Source organism: Haemaphysalis longicornis, unplaced genomic scaffold, assembly GCF_048455015.1.
Source record: "Haemaphysalis longicornis isolate Haplotype H1 unplaced genomic scaffold, Haemaphysalis longicornis Haplotype H1 scaffold_3, whole genome shotgun sequence".
In the NCBI taxonomy this organism is placed as follows: domain Eukaryota; kingdom Metazoa; phylum Arthropoda; class Arachnida; order Ixodida; family Ixodidae; genus Haemaphysalis; species Haemaphysalis longicornis.
Genome location: NW_027526335.1, coordinates 5,775,463 through 5,800,507, shown reverse-complemented (window position 1 = coordinate 5,800,507; position 25,045 = coordinate 5,775,463). Strand labels below are relative to the sequence as shown.

At 47.5% G+C, this 25,045-nt stretch overlaps 1 protein-coding gene across 3 annotated transcripts in view; it reads right to left on the bottom strand.

Moving 5' to 3' along the window:
• LOC144173890 (uncharacterized) overlaps positions 1-25,045 on the bottom strand; it is a 59,814-nt gene that overhangs the window by 34,210 nt on the left and 559 nt on the right. For 2 of the 3 annotated variants that reach the window (XM_077702199.1, XM_077702201.1), the window contains exons 2-13: positions 24,137-24,262; positions 22,483-22,671; positions 20,803-20,886; positions 20,186-20,338; positions 19,920-19,949; positions 19,608-19,700; positions 18,448-19,169; positions 16,938-17,116; positions 15,967-16,078; positions 15,122-15,338; positions 13,917-13,995; positions 10,577-10,746 (exon numbers count right to left, since the gene is read on the bottom strand). In XM_077702199.1, coding sequence (XP_077558325.1) covers positions 10,577-10,746; positions 13,917-13,995; positions 15,122-15,338; positions 15,967-16,078; positions 16,938-17,116; positions 18,448-19,169; positions 19,608-19,700; positions 19,920-19,949; positions 20,186-20,338; positions 20,803-20,886; positions 22,483-22,671; positions 24,137-24,262 — 2,154 coding nt within the window. The remainder of the gene's footprint in view (positions 1-10,576; positions 10,747-13,916; positions 13,996-15,121; positions 15,339-15,966; positions 16,079-16,937; positions 17,117-18,447; positions 19,170-19,607; positions 19,701-19,919; positions 19,950-20,185; positions 20,339-20,802; positions 20,887-22,482; positions 22,672-24,136; positions 24,263-25,045) is intronic. The other variant, XM_077702200.1, reaches the window with a different exon arrangement.

Here is a 25,045-nt window from a genome sequence, read left to right as displayed (position 1 = left end):
TGCACATGTACCCTCAAATTCTTCGACAAGAGCCTCAGCAATGCTTGGAACATTGAAATCCTTAATACAGAAGCGAGCCCCATGCTATGGTGAGCAGGTTATTGAGCAAAGAAGTCTGCCAACTGTTTTAAAGGCAGGAGAGCTGGCTTGTGACAGTGGCTACAAAAAAAAGTGCTGTCCAGTTTCTTCACTTTTAAAAATGGGCAGAGGATTATGCAAATGTCAAGTAATTCAGCTTTGGCTTGCAGCGAACGCTAATACTACCGTATTTACTCAAATCTAGGCTGATACACTTTTTTTTAAAAGTCGTTTATGAAAGTTATGGGTCGGCTTAGATTTAAGGATGCGGCTTTCCTGCCACCGCTAGACACTCAACGCCATCTCACGACCACAGACTTGCAGCTGGCAGGTTCTCAATGGGTTTTCAGAACTCAATGGGTTTTCAGGCTCCATTTTGCCTGTTTGAACGTTGTGAACCATATGTTTTGAACCCAGCTCTCAGCGTTCCGTGCTTGCTTGCATACGTCGTCGGGTGACCTCGAGAAGCGCTTGTGTTCACGGCACAATGGCGCCCACCAAGCGGTGCCACTACACTGAAGCTTTCAAGCGGAAGATAGTTTTAGAGGCTGAAAGAACTTCAAACCTCCAAGCACAGTACAACTTCAGAGTCAATGAGAGGAACGTGTGCGAATGGTGTAAGCAGTAGAAGAAACTTTTCAACTGCACCACCAAGCGAATGAATGGCCTTCACAGGACGCGAGACAGCTCGACACCACGGGGTGGAGAAGGAAGCCGCTGAATTTACCCAGGAAGGGTGGAATGCCTGTGACGACGGAGATGATACAGGCGAAGGCAGGCTCAGTTGGAGGCCGGGTTGAGCGTAGCTTATTTAGTGACGCTAGGCTGGGTCACTCGTTTTATGAAGCGGTTCCCGTTCAGCCTGCGAGTGAGCACTGAACATGCTACGTCAAGCACCGCAAAAAATAAAGTGCTGCATGTTCTAGTCTTAGTCCAGTGGCTTTTTTTTCATTCGGCTTACATTCGAAGTAAGTTTCTTTTATTTTCTAACCTTCTGAATTTCGGGGGTTGGCCCAGATTCGAGTAAATACGCCATTACTGCCAAGCTACGACAGCTTCCTTGTCAGGTAAGTGTCATTACCTTCACTGCAGCCTAGTGTACCTATTGAAGGACGCCGACCATGAAAAACAGAATATATGTGACGATCTGGTGCAGATTCTTTCTAGGTGAGCCAGTACACCTTATTAGGTTCATTAACATGGGCCCAAGTGGATCCTGTTTATTCTCTTCAATGCGCATGCATCCCATTACGGGTGCCACAATCAAGACGCCCATGCTGGAGTCAAAACATTAAGTGCTACACTCCGTGGCTGGTGTTCTCAAGTTGTTTCGACAACCAGCAGGCAGGTGTGTCTTTGAATCAGTGACATGCACTTTCTGTGAAGCACCTTTCAAAGGCAAGCCTGGATTATGTGATGGTAACCGCCGGCTGACAGGTTTTCCTCGATGGCAGCTCTCTTTTACTACCTCCGCCACAGCGCAAAGGCCCGTCCCCACTTGGCGCTGCAAATGACACGTTCCATCCCGGTCGTGGTGGCCGCTTCTCAGATAGACGCGGAAAGCAAAAACTTCCACGTGCCCAGATTTTGATGCATCTAGGTGAAGTTAGTGCAGAGCCCTTCACAACGGCGTGCCTCATAGCACAGATGTAGCTTCGGTGCATAAACCTTCGAAATTTGAATTTGTGATGCAATCAGAGTGACCGCCACCAAGGAGCTCACACTTGCACGCACCATGTTTTGCTTTTCTGGTCGACACATTCGATTACAACTAGACTGCACTTCCGCCATGGGAATTTCAACAAGGTGGAGCTTTGCTTCTCCCCAAGGAAGTATGCCACACCACAGCTGTCAGTGAGATGCCCCACCAGGCGCTTCCCTCCGTTTCTGTCTCGTGCCAGTCAGTAGTCCCTGCCTACAATTGTGCAAAAGTGGCATTGAAAGAAGGCCTCACAAACACACAACTGTTGGCCTTTATTGTTTGTGCGATTATACCGCAAGTGCCCTGTGCTAAACAGGAGTGTACAATTTTTCACCATGCTTATTCATTTATTCCCCAACAGGGGATGGCATTGGATGGCAAAGTCAATTGAGCTCGAGTCCCCCAAGCATACAGAGCATTGTTCCGATGGAAGACGTCCAAGTACCCTGGCAGGATGTGACATCTCAAAACCTTGCTACTTTAGCCTCACTGTTCCGATGCAAAAGCACTAAAATGGGTCAAGACCAACCGCCACGTCTGGCACAGCTTCGGCAATGGGAACAGGTGTAGGTGCTGCAAAGCTCACTTTAAAGGAATGCTTTGATGATAATAACGTTAGCAGAAGCGCATTGAACAGTCGACATTTTCTCTATAACAGCACACAGAACTCGTTAGTGGACCTTTCCAACCTTGTATTTACCAGTACTTCCCACATGCAGGAAAAGCATGAGAATGAAGGGAGGGAGAAAAAAGAGAGAGGAAGTGCGGGTAATTCGCAACAATTGTGAGAAGAAACCTTAGAAGCCCAGCACTGCTCCAAGACATGCGCAAGGAAGAAGCCGTTAGGAGCACCACATGAAAGTCCTATCAGTGCTAGGGTGCCAACACTTCCATTATCAACACGTGGTGCGAAACGTGTCAGTGGCCGTGGTCATCCACCTCACGAGCTACACCAGCAGTGGAGGGCCAAACAAGCCTGGGGGTCGCACACACAATGGCTGGACACACTCGAGCGAGTTGCACATTCTCAAATTTTTGTGCTGACCACGTGTTTGCTGACCAACTCGAATGGCCGGCTGCGTAGCTGTTTCTGTGGCCATGCATTTCCCCCCACCGTGCTCCCGCTGAGACCGACAGTGAACCGAAGTGGCTTAAATAAAACGGAGACCAGGAGGGCGTCCAATAGTTTCAGGATCATTTCCAAACATGTTCCACCGCTCACAGGGCACCGTTGGTCATGCTTCCGCTCCCACTGTACAAGCGAGCATCACAAGCAATCAACACCCGCATGCATTCAGAAAGCCACCCAAAGGCGCAAAAACAGGCACACATCCTGGAAGCATTTAGCACTCTCGCCCAATGCCTTCTCATCTCTGCCTAAGCAGGCCCCAAGAGGCCAACTACTTCACCAGCAACTGCCTGACAGGAGGGAAGTGCCAATGTACAGCAAAACGCAATGCCTACTACTGCCAAGCAGCAGCAAAAGCTTTCTTCCTACAAGGCGTTACAGATGAATGCATGCCAGCAAACTCGCATGCAAAGTAAAGTGCTACCAGTGATCTGCTGCAAAAACATGTGCCCAGCAGGGGGGCTGCCGTGGAATTCAGACCAAGAAAGATCCCCCTTCATTTTTTGCCATGAACTCGGCGCCCTCATTTCAGACCCAGCTGCGCAGCTCCTCATTGGGCACATGGCTCTGCAGGAGAGCAGCGGGAGAGGGAGGAGAGGTGCTAAACACTTACCAAGGTGCACACAACAGAAACGAACAGGGGTGCATGAGAAAAGCGGCCAAGCCGTGCCCTGGCAGGCGGTGCCATGCACACCGACAGGCGGGAGAAAGAAGCAGGACAAACAAGGCCCGCTGGCTGTTGCGCTCTGCTGCAGTCCAAAAACGTGCGCCTCTTCTTGGGCACACTTGAACGCAAATTCACTTGAAAGAGAGCATTACGGATGGAAACACAACTGGCTGTGCTTTGGGCCCCCCTGTGGGAGCCATTTCCACACCAGCACGATATATCTCTGGTAAGATTATACCTGCACGTTCTTATGCCCGTGTTGCTTTTTTTGTGCAGCCACGGCACTGCCCAGAAAAGCCAATGAAGGGTGCCCACCCCAAAGAACACGCAGAGTGCAGTTTGAGAACAACTACGGTGCACATGGTGTAGCATAAATCCGGCTTCTGAAATGGACCTACCTACAGTGAAACCCCGATTTATATACGTCCCCCGGTATTGCAACAACCCACCTCTTACACTGGACCTCCACGGTCACGACAAATTGCCCATAGAAACATTGCGTTAAGGGGGCAGTTGGGTCTTTGGGGCCGAAAAACGGTCAAAGAAAGCATTTTCTCAAAAATGGCATTTTTGGCCTCCACGGCCTTTTTTCTATCAGTCTGTAAATTTCCTCATCAAAAGACACCATATTTTGTTGTTATTATATTATAATAGCATTTTAAAGTGCACTCTACAGCTCAGCGCAGAATGCGATGGTGAAACGGCACCTTTCTGCAATGCAAAGCTAGCATTTCATCCTCGGATATCTTGGCACCCAGAGCAGGTACAAATTTAATTCTTTTTGCTTCTGATACCGAAATGTGTGGAGAATACAATGTTGGAAACAAATTTTTGAAATGGAGGCTTTGGAAAATTATTATTGTGTTCAATTGGCACCACCTGCGAGCCATTTCTGGCAGAGCGCGGGAGAAGCGAAGTTCCCTGTGTTGTAAAACGACCAAAAATAGCTGAATCAAAAAAGTTCTTCCTATGTTGTATTCTTTAGTCATTTGTCTGCCACGTGGTAATTGCCATTCTGTATGGAGTGGTTATTTTGTAACTGTGACCCAAAATAATGGCAATTAATCATTAATTAACTCAAAATATATTAAACTTACAAAAAATCTAATGGCAGATTTGAAATCAGCTCAAAAAACTCTATAACACAGTGCAGTTTCATCAAAATTGGTTGGTAAATAAAAAAAAATAGCTCTAAGACCAGTCTGCCCCCTTACCGACTGCACTCAAAATTTCGACCTCTTGAAAACCCTATTTTCGTATAGTTTGCTTGAAAAGAAGGCAACACGCAAAATACAACAGCTGAAATAAGCGCGTGGACGCCGCAAGCAGCCAGCAAAAAACAGCGACTTTGAAACCGAAACCGAGGAGAGCGCGGCCATTGTAGTGACGTTGCAGCCGTCCAGCGAGCAGCCGGACGGTCACCAGCTCGGGGGAATGTCTGCGCGCAACTCTACGTGCGCACGGGCAGCGCATGGGTGAAGCGCGCGCAGCAGAGCTCGACCGGTTCTCCAGCTGCGTGGCTGGCCAGAGGAAGAAGCCCCCGTCGGCTGGAACGTCACAGGCGCGTCATGGCTGTTTACGCGATCCGCCGGTAGGTGCAGCGTGGTCTGCGGCGGAGCTTTTTTAAACGCTTCTGACTGATTAACGAGGCGTGTTACGGGGCTACCACTTGTGTCCCAGCTGATTTGAGGGTACTTACTACGCATTGAAAATAAATTTGGTCCACGTGAAATTTGAGTGCAGTTGGCCTTTAAATACCCAGGTCACACAATTCAAGAGTACACACGGTCGCGCACCTGGAAATGCCCGTGGCGGTTGTGAAAGCGGTGCTCTTCCCACCTTTCCCATAGCTTGCCTTGCTTTCTCACTCCACGTTTCTTTTCCTTGAATGGCACACCATTTTTTTCACTGCTCTACCCCCCAACACCACCTCCCCCCTCATTTCTTGCACACTTTTACACTGCTGCGGCATCACCCCATTGTCTTTTTTTCCCCTCGTCTTTCTTTCACCGCCTCGATGCCTTTCCCTTCAATTCTGCCGCCAGCCTGTTGACGTCGTTGCTAGCTCCCCCTACTTTTTTTCCCAGTGCTTCTCTCAGGGAATCCCCTGATGGCACCCGCCTGCACTTGTTCTCTCTTTGTTAGCTTGCAATCGGCAAAGAGCGCACAAGGTTTGCTCTTTTTTTTTTCCCCCGTCACAGCACACGATACTTGGGGTGGGGGAACAAAAAATCCACTGACACTTGGTGACAACGAGAAAATGTGAAGGTATGAACACACATGCATTTCCCTGCTCTGGTATGACTTTCTTCAGCCATGGTATTCCCATCCTTCTCACACTCTGGCCATGTTCCGCCCTGTGAGCCTTTTCAATCTTGTATTGCGTACGTGGTGCACAGTTTGTAGACTGGCAACACTGTGTGTGCGCATATGTGTGCGTGTGTTTGTCTTTAATTTGGGATTTAGGTTAGGCTCCAACAAATTATGCGATGCAATGTTAAGGGGGCAGACTGGTCTTAGAGCTATTTTTTTTATTTACCAACCAATTTTAATGAAACTGCACTGCGTTATTGAGTTTTTTGTGCTGATTTCAAATCTGCCATTAGATTTTTGTAAGTTGATTATATTTTGAGTTAATTATTGATCAATTGCCATTATTTTGGGTCGCAGTTACAAAATAACCACTCCATACAGAATGGCAATTACCACGTGGCTAGGCAGACAAATGACTAAAGAATACAACATAGGAAGAACTTTTTTGATTCAGCTATTTTTGGTCGTTTTACAACACAGGGAACTTCACTTCTCCCATGCTCTGCCAGAAATCGCTTGCAGGTGGTGCCAATTGAACACAATAATAATTTTCCAAAGCCTCCATTTGAGAAATCTGTTTCCAACATTGTATTCTCCACACATTTTGGTATCAGAAGCAAAAAGAATTAAAGTTGTACCTGCTCTGGGTGACAAGATATCTGAGGATGAAATGCTAGCTTTGCATTGCAAGAAAAGTGCCGTTTCACCATCGAATTCTGCGCTAACTGAGCTGTAGAGTGCACTTTAAAATGCTATTATAATAGAATAACAACAAAATATGGTGCCTTTTGATGAGGAAATTTACAGACTGACAGAAAAATGGCCGTGGAGGCCATAAATGCCATTTTTGAAAAAATGCTCTGTTTGACCGTTTTTCGGTCCAAAAGACCCAACTGCCCCCTTAAAGGAGCCATGAAGACAAAACACAAGTTTGGTCCATTCAAAAGATTGCTTCGTTAGAATCATAATGACGCCACTTGTAACGTACTCTTCGCTCAAATAAGCTACAGTCTACGCTCGTTACAGCGGATCCGGCAACAACGGACTTTCGGTTACAACAGACCATTTCTGTTGGTTTGTCTGGTCCCCATGAATTTTAAATGGAGTCCACTCCGCTCATAACGGACCCGGCTAGAGCAGACTATCGGCTACAACAGACTAAATTTTGGGCGAAAATTGTTTCAACTGAATGTTTATAGCGGACTTCTGCGAGGCCGGCATCCGAAGTGCTTTTTCTTTGTTTATTTTGGCAAGAAAACCATTATGTCTGGCAACATTGCTGGCAGCCGGGTCGTTGGCGCAGCCAAGCCAAGCCAGTGCTAGGTGCTAGTGGCTTTTTTTTGTGTGTGTGCGACCAGCGGCATGAGCGGCAGGGTAGCTGATTTCACTGTCCGATAAATTAAGCGTAATTAACCCTGTCGAACATGGGGAAAAACAGGCTGACATCACCAAAAGTACAGGCCTGTCTAAGCAGACGGTCCGCTCTACCGTCAAGAACAAGGCCGGTGCCGATAAACGTGACTCCGGTGAGATTGAAAAAAGTGGTGCACTCGGAGGCAAGTCTGCCCTCGTCAGTTTTTTTATGTAATAAAAAACTCGGGTTAAGTGAAGTTCGGCTTTTATTATTCCCACGCATGCATCATTCCCATTCTGTTCGGTGAAAAAGGTAAGAAATGCCTCAAGTGGGGGGTTGTTCCCCATCCATTGTGAGCAATCTGCTGGTAATTGTGCGCAGTCCAACTGGTCTAACTTTCGATTTTACAGCTGTCCGTCATCAAATTATTTCATTACAGCTGTTTCAATGACCAGACTAAAACCGCTAAAAATCTGGAAGCTGCCTTGAGGGAATGTCAGGCAGCGGACTAAAATCGCTAAAAATCTGGAAGCTGCTTAGGGAATGTCAGGCAGCGATCCAATTTGTTTGACGAATGGTTTCGCGAAAACTTGCCTCGTCGTGAGGGGATTTAAAAGAGCCTAGCTAATGCTGATGGCTGCGACTGATGTTTTATAGCTGGTTAATAATTGCGCCTAGTTATATTCTTGCTTTATTTGCTCAGCTCATCATGCGTGTTTACACGCTTGACCGCAATTGCTAGGCCTTTTCCAAGCGCCGGTTCTAAGCTTTGGAAACGGTGTTTACGCGATTCTTTTTGCCCTTGCACGAACACTGCAGAGGTGCTGCAGGTGTCTAGAAAGAACAAAGTTGTACTATGCATATGCAATATCGTTCAAAGTACCCACTTTAGGACTCATACTCCCCCCCCCCCCCCCCCGCCTCCCCCGTTGGATACTGCATACTTCGGCAACAGCGGACATTTTTTTCCGGATTCAGACGGTCCGTTGTAACGGGCGCAGACTGTATATAATTTGGGAAAAAGATAATGGCCATGCGACCCACTAGCTTATTTCCAGCAACAGAACCCATGACCTCGTATGAGCCCAGCTGTGCGATTGGCTGAAGCCAGCAAAAGCAAACGCAATTTAGGCAGAGCTTATAAGCTTGCCGAATGAGCTATTTGCGCCTAAATGTAATGCACATCCATTTTACAGCAGTAAGAATGGTGCGGTGAACAGCAAAAGTTACGAAAATACATGTAAACATAGAAGTACCGATGCGCACTGCTGTTAGCACTGGGCGCACCATGCTTGTTTTAGCTGCATAGCAGTCGGACGCTTTGGAGTTACCTTACACGGCACTGGCCGATTGGCGTAAGCAATATAGCCTTACGTGACCTGTCAAGCACACCCCATGTTTCAAGATGCGATTACTTTCTACCGTAACAAAAACAAGCCAGGTGTAAATACAGTCAAAACCAAAGCAACGGTGGAGTGCTGGGTATGCTAGCGCAATCTGGGAGGTTTGACAGCGAGCAAGGCTGCAGAGCCAAATGGCGCAGTGGAACCTTGTTTGTATACGCGCCATTATGACTTCATTGTATACGTTACCAAAACACACAATTTGGCGGGAGAATCAAAATTTTAACCTAAATTGATTAATTTCTCAGTGAATACGGCATCATTTGCTGCCGCGCAAGCGCTGGGGACGCTATAAAAGACGAAATCTTTCATATAAAACAAACTTGTATTTTGTCTTCATGGCTCCTTTAAAGGGGCAATGAAGACAAAATGCAAGTTTGGTTCATTCAAAAGATTGCCTCGTTAGAATCATGCTGACACCACTTTTAACGTACTCTTCGCTCAAATAAGCTATATAATTTGGGAAAAAGGGAATGGCCATGCAACCCACTAGCTCATTTCCCGCAACAGAACCCATGATCTCATATGAGCCCAGCTGTGCGATTGGCTGACGCCAACAAAAGCAAACGCAATTTAGGCAGAGCTTATAAGCTTGCCGAATGAGCTATTTGCGCTGAAATTAACCGCACATACTTTTTATATCAGTAAGAATGGTGGGACAAACCGTGGAAGTTACGAAAGAACACGTAACCACACAGAAGTACCCATGCATACTGCTGTTGGTACTGCACGCGCTATGCTTGGTTTAGATGCAGTGCACTGCGGGGCTTTGGGGTTGTCTCAGACGACACTGGCCGATTGACGCAAGCAACCGTGTCTTACGTGACCATATTTGTAGAGCGAGCACCATGTTTCACGAAACGATTATTTTCTCCATGAACAAACACAAGCCAGGTTTAAATACGGTCACAAACAAACCAAAGGCAGAAAACGGCTTGCTGCGGTGTGATGGCATTATCTAGATTGAGTAACAGTAAACAAGTCTCTGCTCCCCACCAAGTTTAGCTGAAAGACCTGTTCTTATGATGACATTGCAGACGTCGTTCAAACACACGTTTTGGCGCGCGAATGAAATTTTTAGCTTAAATTGATTAATTTCGCAGTGAATAAAGCATCGTTTCCTTCCGGACAAGTGCTGGGGCACAATAGAACACGAAATCTTTCGAATAAAACAAACTTGTATTTTGTCTTCATGATGCAAGTTAGAATGGTAAATGTGGTATTTAATAAATTCCTAGCAAACACGTGGTGCCATGCCATGTAATAAGGTGGTACCTGCTCGCACTCCTATTGGACGAAAAGTTTGCACGACCCCAAGAAAGTCACATAATCAGGGTTCCACTCAGTGATCACATTTCAGTCTACAGCTGCACACTTATGATTACAAATGCAGTGCATTGCTTTCAAAGCAGTGTGTTTGTAATCACTCAAAAGGAGAAACAAGCATGATGGCAGCTGGAAATAACAGAGAATGCCCATGAGGGGAAACAAGCAAGTATATAATTGGCAAACGTAAGCAATCAAGCAGGACAGAACTGTGCAAAAGGAAACAACTAGCCAAGGGCAAATGCTCCAACTAAACAAGAAAGGTGCCACAACACACAAGCAGTGACCGGTCATTCCAAACACAACTTCAGCATTCAAACTGCCCGCATGCACGTCCCTGGCCCCACCTCCATTTCAGCAATACTCTCACACAGAAACAGGTCTGCTGACAAGAAGCATAGCACTCAACCCCTGTAAGTGCGAACACAATTCAGGCGGAGAACGTGAAGTACCAAAACAGGTGCTAGCCCTTGTCCTTCACATCCTTGCAGGGGTTGATCAGGATGTACCAACCAGCCTGCCGGCGCTTCAGCCCCCCCCTTTTCTTCCCCACAAAACCGAGCCTTGACCACAGCAATGACCCATGGCGGCCGGCGGCACTCACCATCTCGTCGATGAAGACCTGCTTGGGTGGGCCCTTGAACATGATCTGCCTCGTCTCGCTGCCGTCCATGAGGACCACAGCGATGTCCTCCACAAACTGAACCTTGCGCATCTTGGTGTCCACACGGATGGTCCCCACAGCTGGCGCGGGCTCCAGCGGAGGGGGCAGATCTGCAGACCGGGCAACAAACACGGCAAAGAGTTGCTCGCACTTTCCACCCCTCACTGCGGCATCAAAACAACTTCTTTCACTACACGTTCAGTTCACAGATATCGATGTCCCCCCCCCACCCTCTCAGCGGCTTGGCCATAACTGCTATGCAATTTCTGATCACAATGATTGCACACGACCCTGCTCAACAGTGCCCTACAGATGCCAGAACATTCCTAGGTTGGTAAATTTTAATACACATCTACGTTACTTTCTAAAAAAATTTCAGTCAGTCCAGCCACGCTTACCTAACTAAAGAATTATCTGCAAAACATAAGGCATTACCTCGAAGCATCTTTTTAGCAACACGCTGGCCTTACACCAAGATGGTCACATAACATTTCCCGAGAACACTTCCAAGTGCAAGCACGAAGTTGCAGCACATTTATCGTTGTCATTTCCGTCTCCCCCAATTAAAACACCAAAACATTTTCAACAAAAATCATTACAGCTGTCATCAAAAGACAAAACACCTTACAGTAGGGAAGTACAGTCTCCAGGATACGGCAATCAGGAATCAAAGTTCTAGCACTAAATAGTTATGGACCCGTTTAGGATATCTCGCAAGAGCAGAGCAAAATAGCATCAAAGAGAGAATGGACAGCCAGCGAGAATTGTCAGTCAGTTTCGCATTCTCTCCCATAGCGGCCCAAGACATCACCCCTTAACTCTTTAATAGCGTCCTGTTTCACTGCACGCTCTGCAAGGCAGACAGCGGTTTCAGGGACTTCGGTCACTGCTGCTGCTGATTTTTTTTACCCCAGCAGCAGTGATGACTCCAGCAACGATGTGGATTCTTCAGATTTTAGCTCTGATGGAGACTCTCCCATTCAACGGCCTCAGACTTCGACAGGTGCTGCCAGGGAAAGTTTTTGACTTGACAGTGTACAGTTGAACCCCTTTATAAGAGACACGTACCGGGGAGCAGTTTCTGTCTCTTATACGAGATGTCTCTTATAAGCAGGGTACCATGTTTTCACTTACTAATCAGACCCTAGTTCAATGTGGGCACCCTATGACTAAAACAAGCTCAAAAGAATGCTACAGCATGTTTCAAAAGATTCATTCTAATTTATGTTTGGCCCCCAGAATTTATGAAACAGTTCTGAATCTTTGTTTGCTTCATGACTGTATTTACACTATATTTTACAACCGATTCTGCAAGCTTTTTTTTCTTTCCTCGTTTGTGGAAGATGAATCGTACATGTTGAGTTCACAAGCCTGATGAATAGGCGGAGCGCACAGCTTCTTCCGTTGTGTGCTCAGGCTATTCATTATGCTTGCAGGACTCAACATCTGCGATGCTTTTTGATTGGGAGCTATGCCAGTGGGAGAACCCGCATGTGCGATCGCGCTCCATCCAATGGATGGCAGTAAGCATCAACCACTTCTGTAAGTTGCATTTCCATTGGCAGGGCTTCTCATCGTCATTTCATAGCTGACTGAACCACTGTGTGTTTGCTGAAGTGATAATAAATAGCGACTGCAGGCGTCTGTCGTCCACCTGTGCTTCCAGGATGGAAGCAACTGCAATTAGTGACTGGTGGCACTGTGTCTGAAGTTAAAATGTCTATTACAAGTGAGATTATTGATTAAAGTTCAAGGATGACTTGTCCCTTATAACCAATCTTCTACATCCGATGTCTGTTATGAAAGAGGTCGATTTAATGGGAAAGATAGGGCAGCAAACCATGTGGGTCAATAGTGTCTCTTATACCCATTTGTCTCTTACATCAGTGTCTCTTATAACGAGGTTCAGCTGTATTTATAAACACAACATGCCTAATATCTCACAACTGCGGTATTACTTTCATGTGTAGGATCTGAACAACGTGTGGCGGGGATAGTTTGCCAAATTCACCGTTCCATATCGCGTTATCACCTTCAAGATAGCCTGGCACTCGTGTCAGATTAGCACTACGGAGCGACGCGCACTGCTTCTGAAGCGCGATAAATATTTTTTTCTTGTTTTTTACCCTTGCATTGATAAGCATTTTGTGTTAGAACACAAACAAGCATGCTTGGATACATATTTTAGAGAGATCGAATAGACTCTCCAGTGGCTTCGCGGAGTGGCACAGCCATCAGAGGTGGGCCCGCAAAAATCCAGAACTTGCTACACAGTGTTGATGTATATACTGAATCATAGCTTAGGAACGTAGAAACATTTCGTGTATCTTAGAATTCCTAAAATAATTTTTAGGCTCAGTAAAATCGCTTATTTGTGTTTTGGGTATACATTTTTTGTGCATTCTTTTTGTTTCGTTGACCAATAAACTGTCAATAATTACACCGTTCACTAAACTGCTGTCATGTGTTTGAAAGAGAAATCTATAAGCTACAATTTCATGCATAGCAATGCTAAATGTATCCAGTAGCTCAAGAGAAAAGGAAAGTTTTCTGGAAGCACTCAAAATCGACCATTTTTCCGCGGCCTTGAAAGAGTTAAGCAAGGGCGGTGATGACTTCAATGAGGAAGAGAATTGCGTGCCTCCATCAGATGTGTTGTTTGTAGTGCTAGAAAAACAAAAGGAGGCAGGAGGGAATCTTTTTCTGCAAAACTTGGAGTTACAACCCTGGCCGGCACCCAGGAGAATGGTTCGAGTGGGTTCACACGCTGTTCAAATATTGGTAAAAGAGTTGCAAACAGTATGCAAGAGAAAATATTGATATCCCGTGAGTTTTTCTTGCCCAGGTTGCGTTTTTCTTTCCCGTGCCAGAAACTGGCAAAATAAATTCGGACTGGAACGGCTGGAAAGTGGGTAACAGTTTCGGACAGCAAAGGAAGAGTGTATGCAATGCATGCAAATAACTGCGGTTTCCACAAGGACAATGCTTTGGTCAAAGTCTTCATAACTGTTCATTAGGACCTGCTCATCCTGTTTGCGTTTGCCCTTTTTAAGTTGGTAAGATATCCCTCCCACTCCCACATAATCATCCACTGCAAAGAGAGAGGAAAAGAGAAGTTGGGTATCTTCCACTCAGTCCAAAAACAGGCAGTATGAAGGGTTGGGTTGGGTTAGGTTAGGACTTGTAGGACTCTGAAGGTTATACTGCCTTTTCTTCTGCGGCAAAGTACAGTCCAAGCCCGAAACAAGACAGACAGTGGTTCCGAGCAGTGCAACTGTACCTTTGTTCATGGGTGGGAAAGGCTGCTGATTCCATGGAGGAAATCCGGGTCCAGAAGGCCCACCCTGCCAGCCAATTGGCTGCACGAAGAGAACAAATTTAGGGTCTCATGCACTCAAAGAGGTGCCACAAAAAATATGTATGGCTTCATTTAAAACAGCTGGGGTTCTTTACTGCCACTAGATTACTCCGCAGCTGTACAGACTGAGCAGAACAACGCTCCTTTTAGCCATATATTTTCACCAAATACCACCAACCAAAAATGTTTGGCACTACCGTGTTCCCATAAAGCCACTGCAGAAGAACACACAAAGATGTAACAGCAGCTAAGAACTTTTCAAAAAAATAAATGTGAAAAAAAAATTCAGTGGGATCCTTTTCAAACTACTCCTGTGGGTTCATTTTGTTTGCTCTACCAGCACAACCTTCCAATAGCTTGCAAAGAACAGAAATTCAGGCAAATAGAGGCAATAGTACATCCTTCCGTACAGACAGGCATAATGTCATCACCATACACTCTTAATAACAGAGTATGTGTACCAAATATCCCGGCAGCATTGCAGTGAAGTGAATGTGTAGCAGACCTCGTACAAATAAAAAAAAATTAATTGGAAACAAATAAAGGACACACGATGACCTGAAGTCAGACCTGCATGACTGATGAGGCTTCCCTAGAGCCTTACTTTATGGCCCACTTTATGGTACGGCCTGCTTGCAGCTAACCTCAGATGCAACAAAATGAATCCCAGTTTCCTGTCCCCGTTGCTAGTGCACCTGAGACGACCTCAGTCAACTTACAAAAAAAAAATAAGTGCAAGGGTTGCGCAGGTAAAACAAATAAAACATGGCAGAAATCTCACAAGTTCTAAATGAAAGGCACATAATGTGCATCTCTGCTAACCTGCTGATGACCGAATGTGAACACTGCTTGATGTGATAGATCGGCACCAGGAAGGAGGGACACTTCCTAACAAAACGCAGCAGGCCTACCATTTAAAACACTGATTCTTAAAACCCACAGTACATGAAAGCTATGCGACGCAATGATACATGCAGCACGACACGCATTTAATTCTGGCTGCCCGCTACGACTGTGGGCCCATTATTGAGTTTTGATGCAAAGGCTGGCCTGCAACATTTGACGACGACTCGGAAGAAACACGGCCCCAAAAGGCCAGACTTCCCCCCCCTGCCCTCCCTCCTCACCAGGATGGGCGACTGTGGCTGGGCCTTCCGGAACTGGGCGATCTTCTCCAGCTGAGCCTTGAGCTCGCGGTGCAGGCTGGGGTCGATGCGTCCCGCGCGCAGCTGCTCCTCCGTCTGCTGCAGGTACACGTCCGGGTCGGCCAGCATCTCGTACATCTGCTGCTGCTGCGCGCTCAGCTCGGGGGGGACGCCCGGACCCCCAACTTGGCTGCGGAACCTGCGGGGGTTGAAAAGGCTTGCGGTAACCACTGTGAGCACTGGGCGGCACGCGAACGCACTGTGCACAGCTGTCAAAGGACTCGGACGGAAAAAATGAGACGCTTGCAAGGCGTGCGCGTGATGTGAAAAGGCCCTTCCAATGCTCTGCTCCATAATAAACAGCAATGTTTGCAAGTGCAGCATCAGCCAACCGCAAAACCAAGAAGTGAACACAACGAAAAATGAAAAGGAAATAAACGAGTCCTGCCAGCGTGATTGGGTTGCTCCACCTACCCTTCCCAAGATGTGTACAACCCTGTCCACTCGACTGACCCGCACCATGCGTGATCTTCACAGGCATCATCTGTCCTTGAACGATGTCCTGCTCTCACGAATGCAGTGCTTCCCACGGCTATGACCACCCAAGTGATAGAGTACCAAGAGACCCCAACACCTCCCACAAGCTCTTCCCCCAGCGCCACCCCAAGAAAGGCCAATGCAGGTACCTCTATTGGAGAAGTGAGTGCACTGCAGTTTTACTAAGATCTCCAGTTGGGCTTACAGAGCTGCCCCCAAAGCAAACCTTCCCAATGTCATGGACAGCGTGCTGGAGACACTTCCCGACAGCTTCCCCAAGGTCTCCTCACCTTGGGTCGGACATGAGCTTCCGAAGCAAGGGTCTGCCGAAACGGTCCACGTTGGGCTGCATGGGCCCTCGTCCATGAAAGGCGCCTCCGGGACCACCCCTCCCCAAAGAATCTGCGGTCGCAGCATGCGCATCAGGGCAGGAGGAAAGGCCAAGGGCGACTCACCAGCTGCCCACCCAGATTTACACAGGCCAAAACAATGCCGGGCATCCTCGATCACGGAGTCCCAGCCCCATCTAGATGGCTTTTTAACCTGAGACATTCATGCGTACAGCCATCTTGCATTTATAATTTCTGCCAAGAATCCATAAGCTACTGCAACAGCCCTTCACCAGCCAACGTCAGCATGGTGGACAGACACCGAATAATGACTGGGGAGAAACTGCTTTTGAAAGCTGCCTGAACAAGCGTGCGCAGTAAAGCTTTGCACGAACAGCACGATTTAAAGATGTAAACTTGAGTGGATGAATACCCAAAGCCTTTAGGAAGTCTGAGGACACAGCAGTCTGAGGGCCCAAGTTATGACTAGACTCGAGGAAACCCGCTACGACAGCGAGGTCACTCTCCACTCAGTGCTTTGGGAGGTTGGACGGCATCTTTTTAGCATAAGTGGGCATCCAATGGGTGATAATAACGATGATATTTGAGGGGTTAATAGTGCAACTAAAAACGATGAACAGGAACATCCTAGGCCGAAGCTAACAAATTGGCCACTGCTTAGGTCAAAATTCCAGGCAGAAATGGTGCCATGCCCATTTCAAGTTTAATTCAACCAAGACCACCCACCCACGCCACAGTTTTATTTTGTAAAATTGGAGTAAGTCTCGTGTTACACTATGTGGATCCAAAACCCAACAGCGATGCAGCCCTGGAATTTTTACGGCACTAGGTGCTCATTACGGCTAGACGTTGCTGCATCACAACTCTCCTTCCACACACAAAGCAGCTCTGCGAGAGGAGAGAAGCCCCACCTTGCAGCTGCCGCATGTCTTCATCCCTGACGTCCATATTTTCCCTGGCTGGCCGGAGAGGGCTCTTGAACTCATCCGGGTGCTTCGCCTTGTACTGTGCCCAGCCCCTCTGCGAGGCATTTGAAACGACCCCTGGCCGGTCCGGGGGCTTCCGGTAGTCAAAGTCCGCCAGGCCTTCCCTGCAGCGGCACACAGCAGAGCACTTACGACACACGCGTACCACAGGGAAGCTTCAGGGGGGGCAGCTTCTGTCTGCACCTTTGGCTTGGGAAACAATGCCTCAACATTTCTTGTGCTGAAGGGTTGCCACTGTATGACAAGGCAGGTCTGATACACTCCTTGTTGGTTAACCCTGACCCTACTACGACTGCCGTGCTGGTGATACATTCGCAGTTTCCACCTTTGGTCACTCATATTTCTACCCTGCTTTCAATGCAGAAAACTCAGTTTCTACAGTGCAGTTAGATGTCAGATACTTTGTAGAATAGCAATTTCCATTTTCCATGATTTCATAGTTACGATGTAGTTATGGCTGATCAGTGTACTGCTGATGTTGCATCTGAAGTCTATGACAAAGGAATAAATCCAAAAAGTAGTTTGCAACCTTTCAACCCCAACTGCATACGCACAAGCCCATATTTACTGCACACGAGACATATAGTGATGGTACCCAGGGGCCCTCTGCCATACTTGACCCATTCCCAAGCTTGGCTTGATGAGAGGGGGCAATGAAGTGAATTGGTCACTGCACTGCATAGTTCAAGACATGTAACCCATAGCATCACTACCGAGAGTGGAAGTTCGGATACCAAATTTATGTGCAACGCTCAGAGGAAAAGAAAACACCAAGCCTCAAACTGCACTAGCGTCGTCACAGTTTGCAGCGAGTTTCGATGATATCTCCAAGCTCAAAATTCCTTTGTTCACCTATTCTGTCCACAGAATATTTATGCAGCTTACGAAGCAAGAATGAGACAGGAGGGAAGCGGCACTTCCTAGGGCAGCCAGACAGCGTCACAAATGCTTGGCCTAGGTTAAGTCAATGGCATCTGCTGCAGAAGCATCTATGTGCCTACTGCTATCGCCATTTCACTGCAAAGTTACGGAAGGATATGTGGCCCCAAACATTTCGTCCATTAGGTGCTGCTGCCCTCTCCTCCGCTATCGCAGCTACGAAGCTTTGTAGCTGGCATTGGTTTTTATTGACTTTGGGCCTCCTCGATTTACCAGTCCTGGACGGTCCGCAGGCAGTCCGAGGACTGTTGGATGCATCGAGCACTGGATAGCATCTCGGGCAGTTCGCAGACGATGCGGGACTGATAATTAGGACGCCCACTATCTGGTCGCTCGCCAGAGCCCGCCGCAATGGGCCGTTCCCCCTCCTATACATATTCTAGCTCCGTGATACAGGTTAAAAGTGCTCTCAACCCGTTAAAAGCCACGGCATCCGATGTCCGCAAACGACCTCTCACAACAGAGACCATCCATGAGGTCACAGTGGTGCACTCACTCCGTGTGACCTTTCTGCCTCTTGTGCAGCGGCGCTTCCGAGACCGAGTCCCCGGAGTCCGCCCGCTTCTCGACCACAACGCGCATGTCCACGTCGCTGCTCGGCAGCGCATCCGCCATTTCGACGTCACCATTAGGCCTGACGTTCTCCTCGCCCTTGTCCTTGTTGCTGCCCTTGCCTCGCCCCTTCTTCCCCCCCCGGCCCTGGGACTGCGAAGCCGATGACGACGAGGAGGAGGAGGAAGAAGCAGAGCTCGATTTGCCCGAGCCGGCTCGACTGTACTGCCGCTCGTCCTTGTCCTCGGGGGTTGCTGCCTTGCGCGACTTGGTCGGCGACGACCCCTTGGTCGGCGAGGAGGGCGGCGCAACGTCACCATTCTTGCTCGAATCTTCCTCCGCCTTGTTCCGGTCGCTCGTCTTGGGAATGCGGAACTTCTTGGGTGGCGACCTGATGGCAGCGTGCTTCTCCCTTGCCGACAGCCGGTTGTTACCATGCCTGTCGGGCGACGCAGACTCCAATGTGGCCGCATTTGGCGAGTTGCTGTGAGGTGAAGCCACCACAATGGACGCCGGCTGGGGCCTGGGCTGCTGCTGCTGCTGTAGCTGTGTGCTTTGAACGGGCCCTGCTGAGGAGACGGGCGGCTTGTTGGAGTCGGCCAAGGGTGTGGGCCGCTGTTGTAACCGGGGGTCCCGTGCTGCGACGGGCACTTGAGGCCGTGGAACCTGCGGCATTTGGTGGGTGCGTCATTACGGTACACTGAAGTTAGGAACAATGGAAAAAGCGCCGAAAATTTTTTCGGTTGGGTTCTGAAAGCTTTGCAAGTACAGAACCTTTTACAACCCCCCTCTTCTCGCCCTCCCGCCAAGTTCGACAAAGGTGCTGGATAGAGTTTACGCAACACTCAAGGATTGTTACTCACTGCTGCTGTAAAATTCTTTAACACCCACTGTTGAATTGAGTTTTAATAAAAAGCAATTGATGTTTGTTAGTTAATCATGTCTGCGCTCAAAACTTTGCATTTGACGACAGACTACTAGACTATTTCGCGTGCCTCAAAGGCACAGTGGAATGGGTGCACTGAGCTCCCAGAGCACACCTCTTGACCCATGCCAGAACACACCCAGCACGCGCCCCGCAATGTTGAAAGTTTGCGTACGTACAGCCACACTAGTGGGGCCAGAGGTGGGCATCGGCGGAGCCGCTCGCTGAGGCACAGCCACACTAGACGGGGGACGCAGGCTCTTCAGAAGTTGCTGAAAATTTAGAGGCAGGGGGGGGGGAGAGGAAAAAAAGGAGGAGGAGCCACGCTTTAATGACAGCAAAACAGCAACAGCATAGGCCGTTGCAAGCACCAACCACGCAAACAAGACGCCCCACAAACGAGAGACAGAGAGAGCGAAAGAGGGAGAGGTAGAGGGAAAGAGAGAGAGAGATAGAACGAATAGCCACACTGTCGTCTTGTGGGGACTCACTTCGAACCCAGTCTGGAGAGCCAGCTTTATCTGAAAATTAGGGACAATCCAGGCATTGAAGCACAGTGTGCAGGCAAGACTAACAGCGACTTAAAAAAAAAGAGGGTCGGGGGGAGCAAAATAAAAAGTGCTCCTCAGAATGTAGCCATAAGGAGTCAAAAAAAAAAGTATTTATCAAAGAAAGGTTCTTTTAGGTTGCGCGGTACTGAAAAGAAATGAAACAGGGAGAAAAAGGGTCAGCAGGAAAGTACTGAAGCTCCAGTTACCTCTGCCTCTTGTTTCTGCCTCAGCTGCTGCTGCTGCATTTGCAGCTCGAGCTGCAGCTTTTGCCTCTGCAGCAGAATGAACTCCTGCTGCTTCTGCAGAAGCATCCTTTTGACAGCTTCCCCTTCTGAAGACGGCGGGCCAGCACAAAGGATCTGAGAAAGACATGTTTCAAATGCTCAGGGATGGAGGGAAAGAGAAATGCTCGAAGCTTTACAGAATGCATCGACAAGGGCCAGATGGCCTCGTCTGGTGCGAGAAACTGGGGCGTTTTTATCAATTAGTACAATAAGCGGGTCACCCCAAGTCCTGACACAAATAACAAATATTCGTCAAGTGGCTAGGTAGTATTGCCCCACCACCGACCTTCAGTTCTCCCCTAGCTAATAAAAGAATCTATACATGATACACCAATGCAGAGCCCATCTTCATTCTAAAAATGCATTTAAATTTTAAATGCATGTGAAACACACTGGGCAATACGCAAAGTGATATTCCTCATAATGAGAACTGCTCCCCCTCTAAGCAACAGTTCGAGGCAATGTTCAAGTCCTATGTGAGGGGCCGTCATATTTCAACGTCACACGTTTCCCGCGCAAATGCTTTGGAAAAGCCATACCTTCTCAGTCGTCGCTTTGTCCAGGGCATTTAAACTGGCGAGCTTGGCGGCTTGCTGCTCTATTGTCTCCTTGTCCTGCCCCTTCTGCAGAGACACAATGAAGTGAATAGCATTCACACGAGGGGACGTGCAAGATGACCGCCCGATTTTACGAGACAATGCAATCTGCGCCGTGGATTCTTCATTCTTTTCTTTTTGTCATTTTTAGAGACTACAGAGTTTGGTCTACCACAACTGTTAGAGTACACTAAATGTAGTGCTATAGAAAACCTTAGCAGCAGAAGTCTTGCTGCGCTATATTCTTTCTACAAGATTATGCATCCAATAAGTGACGCAATGGACAAACTGTTTGCAGACTGAGGCAAGCTGGGGACACCAATAACAGCCCACCCACAAGTTGAAACAGGAAGAGAACTGGGTGGAAAGATGCGAGTGTTAGGCCTGTGTGAGATAGGAAGAGGTGGCAGTCATTCGAGGAAGCTTTTGTTTTACAGTAAGCGTTCAACAGCTGATTATAATGAAGCTGTACTGTGAGTAAAAGGACTGACTTCAATGATAGGATGGCTGCGAGAACATGGCATTAATCTACAATTACATGCAATCAGCTTCATCAAATCCACTTAGTACTGACTTCACAGCCAGGACGTTCTTTTGAAGAGTGACACTATATTCCATAAAAGCAGCAAGGCAGGATTATAGCAAAGAATACGAAAATTTCCAAGCAATGGTTCGTAACAAAATTTCAGAGATGGTGATCCTCAATACTCTGGTTAGGCTCAGAGGCTTGTTTTCACTGAAAGTGGATGAATGGCCTCATATTGAGACTCACCGAAATATCCTTTATCCGAGAGGCATTATTTTTGCTCAATGGCTGCTTCCTTGCATTCAATTTCATGTGGATGAGGAATAGTAATACAGGGTTCATCCACGCAAGTTACCAACTCCGCACAGAATCCACAGACATCTCGGAAATGCATTCCAGTGAGAGTTCCACACAGGCTGTGGCATTAGTTTTTTCGCCACATTTTGCAGGCTGGCCTCACGAGTGCCCTTGCCAATTGTAGCACCCCTCCATACTGACACCCGATGTCGATTTCCATGTATAAATAAAATGACTGCAAGTAAACCAGGGGTGTGGCAAAGTACATTTTTGTCTGGTGAAACAGCGGTGGTGATTGAGTGCCAGTGAATTCTGGCACAAGGTTCCACTTTCATCACAAGCCTTATTGCATGCATATCCGGCTAGCTCAAACATTTCTCGCCGATTTGGGAGGAAAAGAATAAAATAAAGCAAGAAATCCGAGGAAAGAGAAGAAGCCCCTCAAAATGGTATACATGTTTTTAAATTTCTCCCCATGATGCTTTAATATAGCCCACATCTCATGCCGTGAAATTTTAGCTTCTAAGATTATATGTACAAAGTAAAGCCACTAGTCTCGAACAACAAGGAGGGCAAAGGGGAAGTGGTCTGCCTCTATTGGAAAGGTTGATATTAAGAAAGTGGCAAAAAACATGTGCTACTCTCGGTGGGACACTTCTGAAGAATCTTCTCAGAGGGCTTTCAGCGCGACGAGAATAAGATAAACAGAATCGCACTCGAACACTCTGTCGTGGACAAAAATAACTGCGCAAGCGCAACAGCAGCAGGGATTAGTGCACATGCCATCGACCCAAACGCACCGCTTTCGCCTCAAGAAACTTGGGGTTGACGTGTATGGTGGTGGTCTGCTGCGGCTCCTTGGCCATGATGGGCCAGGCCGGGTCCATCTGTTTCACCCGTGTGTCCAAGGCAAAGAGCTTCTTGTTCGGGAAGATGTCCACCCAGGTCTGGCGCAACTTGAACAGTTGCATGCGCATGCGCTCGTCTCCCTAGCAGAGACGCGCAAGGGCGGCATTACTCGGTGAAACCAAACGAGGGTTCAGGACGGTACTCGGCACACCAAAACGTTCAGGCACGCCGGGTTCAGGCACACGAAATGGCGCTTCATAAATCCGCCCTAGAAGTTTCCATTTCAATTTTCGGTCATGCATGCAAGCAACACTCAAGGCAGTGCCTGCATTAAATAACTACGCATGTGAACCTTTTTGACAAAAAACTCTGTCTGCTTGCATGAAAACATAACGGAAATGGCAAATACTCCAACGGACCACTTTAAATGAAGCCCTGGGTTGGGGTAATTGGGACCAATTTAACTAAAGCCCTTGGTTGGAGCACTAGGCTTTTCTTTAGAATACTTTGCAAAGCCAAGAAAAAATATATGCAAAGTCCCAAGACCCATCATGAGGATGTAGCTCCCATGTCCTTGGAATATGCAAATGTCCAACTGAACAAGCAAAGCTGTATAATATTAGGCAACTCTAAAAAATACATCACCGTGGCTCAATAGTTAAGGCGTTGTGCTGCTGTGCACAAGAACGCAGGCTCAATCCCAGTCGTGGTGGCTGTTTGTTTTTTTTACTTTTTTGGTAGAATTGAAAAGCGAAAGCGCCAGAGTGTAAAGATATCGGTGCACGTTAAAGGTCCGAGGTGGTCAAAATTTATCCAGAGCCCTCCACACAGCCCGCCTCACAGCCCAGATGTAGGTTCAGTGTGTGAAACCCCAAGAAATGGACGAGTTTACCAGTTCCAGAACATGGCACCTACGAGTTTCTTCACATACATAACCAAAGTCGAACGGAATGAATGGAGCAGTCTCTGAACATGTCAAATTGTCCACTCCCCTACTTCTGCACAGCTGAAGTGTTTTTTGTTTGTTTGGTTTTTGAGAACTAATCAAAAACTCGAAATTTTTTAGGTTTGGTGCAGCTAAGCTACATTTGGGCTAAGACATGTGCCGGAGCGGAGGGTTCTCACGCAAACAGTGCAAAAACGACGAACTTTGAAAAGGTGGGAGACAACTTGCCCAATTTAGTCCTGTAGTGGGGGGCTCCGGATTCATTTTGACCCCCTAGAGATCTCTTAACATGCACTGAAATCTCGACATAGGGGCAGCTTTGCTTTTCGCCTTCACCTGAAGAGCAGCCACTGCTCCCAGGATTGAACCATGTCCTTGGGAGAAAGCTAATGTAGAAGCCATCACATGCACAGTAGTGCACCCACACACTCAACTGCTTCTGGGCGGCTCTGTTCCGTAGGCAAAATTTCGAAGAACTCTCCTAATTCACACAGCCAATGACAAGTGAAACACTGTATAAAAGGCGCACACCTACACGCATTAACCTTTGCAACCATGCACTACAAAACCAACACAAAAATGTTAGTCCGGTATTGCTACTACTAGAATGATGTTTCCCTCCAGCGGTAGCAAGTTACTGAGCTTGAAAAAATGTGTACCTTTTCAAAAACGTTGCAAAAGTTGGAAACGATGTTCTGAGTGAACAGGGCCCGATATTCATTCCCAACATTCTTCATTATGGAATCAATTAGGTATAGTACAGGTAGCTTCATGTCTACAGGGACCTAGAAGAGAAACAGGGGAGTTAGGAGAAGAGGCCAGCAAGGCAGGTACTCACCACAAGATGTCTTCGCTCATGGCAATGCACAGTAACAGATCTACAGCTCTTCCAAGACTACTAACACTGCGCCTGCCGCAGTATCGCGAAATAACTTCAGGTGTAAGGATTAAGAAAGTGCACACTATTAGTGTAGAGAGGAAAACCAGTGCTTAGGTATTACCAGTTAATTGTGGGTACTTATGCCCTTAAAGGTACAAAGGCGTTATAAACACATCGGGGCAAAACAGCCAGACGCGCAGGCATCTTTCAATGTTTCATCGCGAAAAACATTCTATGTTGACATTGACAAAAAAAAAACCGCATAGTGAACAAGCATTCGATGCAGCAGGAACAGTTTATTGGCGGAACAGCAATGTTTGCCGCGACGTTCCAGAACAGATACATTCGTGCGCAGGCAACTTCGTGGAATGGTTTTTCCTCTGCTCTAGTTTCGTGCTCCATTGCACCGCACCGCGTGGCTTCGACCGACGGACGACGGTTAGGCTTCCGTGCATCCACTGCCAAGCTCGAGACCGCCGTCCACCGCTGTAATGGCAGCGGTCGAATAAAGAAACCCGGTGTTAATACGGTTATCACCACTCTAAACCGGTCACCCAAAACAAGCGGATCCGCAGCTCCGTACGAGTAAGTATCTTCGATCGCGGGATCGATGTGCGTCTCCCCCAATGACGTCGTCTGTGAGGAAGCAGCCAACCCAATATCTACAAGAAACGAACAAAAACTAGGC